Source organism: Amaranthus tricolor, chromosome 11 (assembly GCF_026212465.1).
Source record: "Amaranthus tricolor cultivar Red isolate AtriRed21 chromosome 11, ASM2621246v1, whole genome shotgun sequence".
NCBI lineage: Eukaryota > Viridiplantae > Streptophyta > Magnoliopsida > Caryophyllales > Amaranthaceae > Amaranthus > Amaranthus tricolor.
The window spans coordinates 19,418,958-19,426,554 of record NC_080057.1 but is presented as its reverse complement, the minus strand read 5'-3'; the positions used below and the strand labels follow the sequence as shown (position 1 = coordinate 19,426,554).

At 34.4% G+C, this 7,597-nt stretch overlaps 1 protein-coding gene across 1 annotated transcript; it reads right to left on the bottom strand.

The window, feature by feature from the left end:
- Positions 1-1,034: 1,034 nt before the first annotated feature.
- On the bottom strand, positions 1,035-4,882 carry LOC130827318 (uncharacterized). Its single transcript, XM_057692998.1, has 5 exons — positions 4,387-4,882; positions 4,110-4,245; positions 3,451-3,518; positions 3,250-3,336; positions 1,035-1,298 (listed from the first exon to the last, which is right to left on the bottom strand). Exons 1-5 carry the CDS (start codon positions 4,759-4,761, stop codon positions 1,227-1,229), a joined length of 738 nt encoding a protein of 245 aa, XP_057548981.1. The 5' UTR covers positions 4,762-4,882; the 3' UTR covers positions 1,035-1,226.
- Between the last annotated feature and the right edge of the window lie 2,715 nt (positions 4,883-7,597).

The window sequence follows — 7,597 nt, the reverse complement described above, 5'->3', positions numbered from 1 at the left end:
AATGAAGAATTACAATTGAGAAAGAGATATAAACAATAGGCTATGTGTTTGGCTTAAGGGTTGTGTTTGATGTGTTTGATGTGTGAGTATGAGAGCCCTATTTATAGTACTAGGTACATGAATATGAATAGCTCACTTGAATACATAGTTACTATTGAATAATGAATACTATGAAATAACTCTAAGGATTTGAAAGGTCGAAAACAAGCATCTCATGCATATCAGAGAATCCGCTCGACTGAACAGAGAGCTCGCTCGGGTCGAGCGGCTCGGTCGAGCGAGAAGTAGGAAAAACTGGAGCATTCTGACTGACCGCTCGACCCACCAAAAGGCTCGCTCGGTCGAGCGAATGGGTCGAGCGACCCTACAGCTTCCTCTGACAGAACTTGATCGAGCATACTTAATCAAACCTTTACATATTCTTCATTAATCTTCATTAATACCCATAATTCTTCATGAATACCCCACACATGATTACTCCCATTTAGTTACCAAAGTACCAAGAGTCACACTCATGAATTCACCCCATTTATGTGCACTCAAGTCACACATTAGTATACTACCACATTAGTATACTACCATTCATAACAATCACCTATGGTTCTAATTTTCCAAAATGAAAAGATGACATCCCACCTAAAATGGTGCAAGGATTCTCAAGTTGTTACTCTCAATAATACGTACTTACTCGCGTCTTTATCATCAATCGTACACTTATATAAGGGAGACGAACCTATTCTTCTTAGGTAATACCCAAACATTAGCCACAATCACATTCGTTTCATACAAGGTTGATAGAAGGTTACCTGGAGACCAAACCCACGCCGAACCCAAATTTGAAGGAGCTTGTTGATATTTTCTCGTTTCTTAGCGCTTATCCAGAGTTGCACACTCTAGAAACTCCTTCCTGCTGACTGCTGATTGCTGGCTGACAGCTTCAACGATTTCGTGGAGACGTGTGGCTCCAGCCTCCATCTTGATCATTCATGATTAACCTGCAAGCAATCTTTTTGTGCTAGTAGAACAATGAAACATGGCATAATCGAGACTTGAGTCTTGATATTACTGAATCAGATATCCAATCAGATATCATTACAATATTCAGATTCAATCAACAGCAGGTTTATTCTCATTTACATGGTTCTAAGACATTAGACGATCAAAAGTCATAATCATTCGTTTCCTCCAATTTTCTATGTAATCAAGCTTTTCACAAGCAAAAATCGTTATGCCTGACGTGTTTCTGTCAAGATGATATCCAACAAGGACTCACAAGCATCTTCAAGAAGATCTAAGACCTGCAGAAGAAAGATTGACAAAAAAATATGATGATGATAACACGGTAACAATGCTAAAACCTTTATCCCAACAATTTTGGGATCGTTTACATCTATTTTACTCGAACTCTTCATTTTGCTTCACGTATCCATGTTTGATACTTGATGCTCGGACACTAGTATGGCACTTAGACAATTCATTTTAGACGTATTAGATACTTAGACACGTACCGGTATCTGACATCAATACCCGAGTCCAAGTAACATAGGTTTACATGAACCAAAATAAGAAATCGTTGCTAAGAAAGAGTATATATTCGAGCCTATGTAATACTAATCGTTATAACATCTTATTTTTTGTTTTTGAGTTTCATGTGTTGAGATTTAAGAAGCAATATCTTTCAAATTAAATATCAGGAGTCAAGTTTTTACTTTAAATATCAGAGGCATTAATAAACTATGATATTGTTTGTGCTTCACAATGCCATGTCTTAGTACATTACCAATTTTTACATTTTGGAACATAGATTGTGGAGGGACCAAGGAATTACAAATCACAATAGCTAACTCAACAATCCTCGTCCTCCATTCAGTCGACTTTTGTTCCTACTCGAGGATGATCTACGAAAGGGTAGAATCAGCCATAACAAGAGACTGTAAAGTCGACTAATCTATCAAAACCCAATGCTCTTTAGAAAATATAGTTCGGTAATACCCTGGATCGTAGCTTTTGAATGACAAACACATCTGAGGGAGATAAGATGGACATCTGTATGGAAAACAAAGTACTCCTCAGCCTCCCTCCTTTTGCACCATAGGGCTATGCGTATGACACAAAGTTTAAGGAATTGAGTTGATTGGGTTAGTTTTTTGTCCTTTAGTGAGTTAATTGGGGAAATATGAAAAAGAATAGAGAGTAAAGATGTGTTAAAGTGATGGGCATGTCCCAAAATAGTAATGAGACAAATCTGTTATGTGTGGCTCATAATCTCAATATTAGCTTGATGTTGGTGTTAAGTATGTTGTGCTTGGATAAGAAGTTGTATGTTCTGTTTTGGCTTCTGTTTTAGTCGGGAGTTATTTTTCTGTTTTTGTGTTTCCTTGCCTAATATATACTCATGCTATACATCATTTAATTGTAATCAATTGAGAGAAAAACACATGGTATACACTTGTAATCCTCTTGCGAGAGAGAATTGATCTAGATAGAGAGGGAGGCAAATTAGGATTCAAAAGAGTGTAATTGGGGATTTTCAATTCCTCATTGTTTTCACTATAGTTTTTCATTCTCTATTGTTAGAGGTGGATTAGTGTATGTAATCAAGAACTCAAATCAATAAAATTGTCTTCATTAATTGGGTGGGTTTTATAGGCTAATATCACTTTGATATTAGGATTTTCCCACCTTCCAATTCTTAGTGTTTTGTTTGTTTTCTTTTATATTTTCAATCTTGATCATTCTTTGTAGATTAGAATCTTCATTGAAGAGCATTTACTCTAACAAAATCCAATGGGACGGACTAAAATAGAAGGTGGGATGAACTGAGAGGGCCGGAGGGAGTATAACAATGTGACTATGGTACACCTGTGAGGTGCAGTTGGCAGAACTATTGAAATGGGAATTCAAGATGTAATTTTTGTAAAGTGCTTGACTTCAATCTAATGCAGGTATATAAAATTTACGGGAACAAAATATACTCTCCATTCTTAACTTCGAGCAACAATAGATTACAATTTTGAGTAGAATCAATACTGGACATGCTAAGAACTCAATATCAGCTACTTCATGATCTAGTTCTAGATAGAAAGGATTCTTAACATATAATTTCATACGTAGCCACAAGTTCAAATATGTTGTTTCTTTTAGGTGTCAAGATTTCAACCCATTCCAGAAAAAGATGATTAAATCGCAATGCACAAGTTCTAATATGATGAAATATCAAAATTTGGCAATGAAACAATCCGTCTTTACCTTTTCAAAGCCTTGTTGTCCACCATAATAGGGGTCTGGAACTTCTGTTTCATTGTGCTTCTTACAATAAGAGCACATTAGCTTAACCTACATATAACCACAAAAATTTCAAAAATTTTGAGTTTCTTATTCATATAGTTAAATTTGAGTTAAAACAATCAGAATTCAGAACTTTCACTTTGAATTAACATTTCCTTTAACCTTTTTATCAGCACCAGCAGGGAGGTTATATTTTTCTCTCCATCTATCATATGCCTCACATATGTCAGCTGTAAAAAACCCATTAACAAAGCACACAAATCAATTAACACAATAGCAAGTCTTTTATGAGACCGTCTCACCACGAGACAAGCCATATAATTACCTATTTCTCTAATTGTTCACTTTAATATCGTAAGTGATCACTTTAAGACGGTAAGCATATATTGGGTCGTATCACCTTGAGACGGTATCGGAATTTGTGATAAAACAATCCTTAATACACACAAATTTGGTACATAAGAATTAGGAAGTAGGAAGTAATAAAACCATACGGCCTGTTTGTTTAGTAATTGGTATTAAATGGTGGGAATGGAAATGATTTGTAGTATAAATTTTCATGATATTTTATCATGTCATTGTAATGAAAGTTTGGTTATAAAAAAGTTATTTTCTTCAAAGTTTACCATCATTACCACCTAATACAATGAAATTTGTGGAGAAATTATAACCATGACCAATTGACCATTTAACTTGTCCAAGAGACATTCATACCAAAATTAAACTAACCTTTCATTACCATTCTCAATTTTTAATCATTTAATACCAATTATCAAACGGGCCGTTAATGTTGGATAAATTTAAAGAGGTGAAAAACCTACATCGATTTGAGTTATCCATAGCAAGAATAAGATCAAAATCTGTAAAATCAGAAGGTTTAATTGGCCTTGATATTGAAGTAATCTCAATCCCACGCCTTTTTGCAGCTGATCTCATTCTTGAATCTGCTGGATTACCCTTCACATAAAGAGAATTCAATAAGCTCAAACCTATAAAAAAAAAAGAAAAAAAGAAATAAAAAGAACCCCATTAAAATCCCAGAAAAACCCTAATAAGATCACAAGAATATAGCTAAAATTAACACCTTTTAAACAATACCTCATGATAATTAATAGTACCAGCAGAATCAATGTTGAAATTTGATTCAAGCTGTCTATTTTTAACCAAATTTCTGAAGACCCCTTCTGCAGCTGGGCTTCTACATATATTTCCCAAGCAAACAAAGAGAACAGAAAAAGGTTTGGTTTCAGATGATGAAGAAGTAGAGGAAGCCATTGATGAAGATGAAGAAGCTTTTATAATGATGGGTTTGATTCTAGATAGTGGGGAAGTAAAGTTAGGAATTTGAGGAAAAGGGTAATGTTGTTTGAGAGTAATGTGAGAGAGAAAAGTGGAATGGCAAAGTTGGGAACAAGTGAGAGTTGGTGCCAATGCCCTGGTGTTAGTATTGATGTACAAGGTCAAGGCCTGCATTTTTTTGGGTTTTGAGGGTAATCTTGAAGATTGAAGCTTTGGGGTTAGTCTTATTCTTATTCTATGTTTATCCAAGTTTGTGTTTGTGGCTTTGTAAAATGGAGGGACCAATGAATGGCATTTGATTGTGTTGGATTGAAGCTTGCTTTGGACCTTCCTATTATCTCAAGTGAAATGAAGTCTAGGATGTTAAGCATCGACAATTTTTGACATGATTATCCTATGGTCTTACTTGTGTGGACTTACCTACAGGCACTTGTGGGCTTGAGCCCATAAACCCAAGGGTAATGAGTGTTGACTTACATTCAACACTTGATATGGTTCACTCTTTCCGAAACAATATGGTATCAGAAGGATTACCCACTAAGCATTATATTCAAGTCCACAACCCTCTAATTTAGTGATGTGGGATCTTCCTCACATGTAAATATTTCGAACATATGTTTCAACTAGGGCTGTGCAATGGGCCGGGGACCCATCGGGCCCCGGACCCAACCCTTTATAAGACGGGCTTTCAACGGGTTGGGCCTTAATGGCCCGAACTTTTAAGGTCAACTTTTACTATACACGGAACGGGCTAAAGACGGGCCCTAAACGGGCCTTCCTAATTTTATTAATATGATACTACTGTGCATAATTCATTTTGCAGCCATGAAACTGAATAAAATGTATTTATAGGGGAGCTTTGTGTTATAAGCTTAACATAAAGTATCTGAGAAGAAAAGCCTTTGAATTCAATTGTTCTTATGAATTTCACAAAACTTTCGTATATTTGTATCGACTGCCTTTCTAGTTTGTATGGAGTAATATAATGTTTAGAAAGTAGAATAAGCAAAAAGTATCTGAGAAGAAAATAAATTGCTTGCTCCCATTGCTATTCGGACAGTAGAAATTTATTCTATCAAACTAATCCAAAAATTCTACAAAACCCGAATAGCAAAACAAATGGTACCAAATATAGTTGAATAGTGATAATAATATGACTGTGCATAACCCATTTAAAATTTTGAAGAAATAAGATAAACGGGCCGGGTCGAATCGGGTTTGATGGGCCCAATTCGTTTAAAGCCCATTTCTTATTTTGTAAGGCCTGCCCTAGCCTGCCCCGTTTGTATTTGAGCTCGATCCAATCCTTATCGGGCCCATTACACACCCCTAGTTTCAACTGTTCAAACAAATATGGGTGTATGAATCTTACTTTGGTGTGAGTTTGAATTATTTTATGACCATGTATTGTTTAGGTTACATCTTATCATAAATAGACCCTTACTAGTCTCAAAATTTATTTTCATGTTGGAAAATTCTACTTTTATGATGTTTATATGATTATATCTGATCTCTCTATTATAATTAGAGTTACTTGTGTTTAAGAGCTATAAGTCTGTTTATCAATCAATATAAGAATAGCCATCAAGGAGAAAATACCCCTAATTGGATAAACCTCATTAAAGATTTGTATGATTTTCATTGCTTTCATATTCACTGCATATTATTTTCATAGCGTTTTTTTCTCTAGTGCTCAATATTTATAAAATACACTATAGCATTGTTCTTGGCTTTACAATTTTGTTTTTTCAACTTTGTTCTTGACTGAACAACCAAGATATATTTTATTAACCAATATTTATTGGAAGTTTAGGAGATTTTAACATTATACTCAAGATTAATTGAAGAGTAATTAGGGCATAAGATAGGTTAAGTGTGATAAGTGTAATTATTTGCATCTATTTGGTAGGATCATTTAATACTCCTTAATAATAGTCATTGTTAATAATTTCGTATTTATTTTGAAGATTTATGCTACTCACTAGTGGAAAAAACCTCATTTGCTGCAGTTTTTTTGCCATAATATGCTGCGGTTTTGGCCCCAAGCATTAGTGATAGCAGCAGATGGCCTATTTTAAATGCTGCGATTTTAAACCGCAGGAGAAAAGTGAACCATATCCTGCGGGCCTCCCTAAAACCGCAGCATATAGTGTAGGACTATATGCTGCGGGCCTCCCCAAAACCGCAGCATATAATCTTAAACTATATGTTGCGGTTTTGGGGAGGCCCGCAGCATATATATATATATATTTTTTTTTTTTTTTGCTTTTTTCGTTTAATACTAATAAATAATCCAATAATGTACAATGTAATAAACAATGATTAATCCAATAATACAATGATAATCACCAATTATCACAAATAATCACCAATAATCTTTTTGTAAACTCTCGATCGTATATATAACAATATGTACATATACAAATTAAAGTCCTAAATCTAAACTAATTACATTATTTACCAAGAACAAAAATTAGCAAGATACGCGGCAATTTTGTCTTTCAATTCTCGCATTTTCCCATCTCTCAAATGGCGTGTTTCCCTTGGAATGTCATAAAAAACCTATAATATAATATAAAAATAAAAGATACATAAACATTAGATTTTACCAATAATAATAGTAAATATATAATATATATTATAATTTAAGAACGTAACAAATACTTACGGCATCTATGTTTTCGACTCCAACCTCCTTCACGGATTGTAAGATATCGTCCATGTATTTGAGAGTGTAGTAGCCGCAATCAACAGTATTATAAGCTTGTCGAAAGCACTAAGAGAAAATAGATGTTAGTGCCAAAAAAGCTTAAAAACCCATAAAATTGCAACTTAACACGTAATTTCTAGCATATGACTATGATTTTCAATTCTAACCATTTCAACACAATAATATATACCAAATAGTGTTGTGTGCCAAGTTTCGTGCAAAAAAAATCAAGTTTGAGCTACTTTATGCGCGAAAGTGCCAAAAAAGCTTTAAAAACTTTAAAATTCATACCTTGTGAAT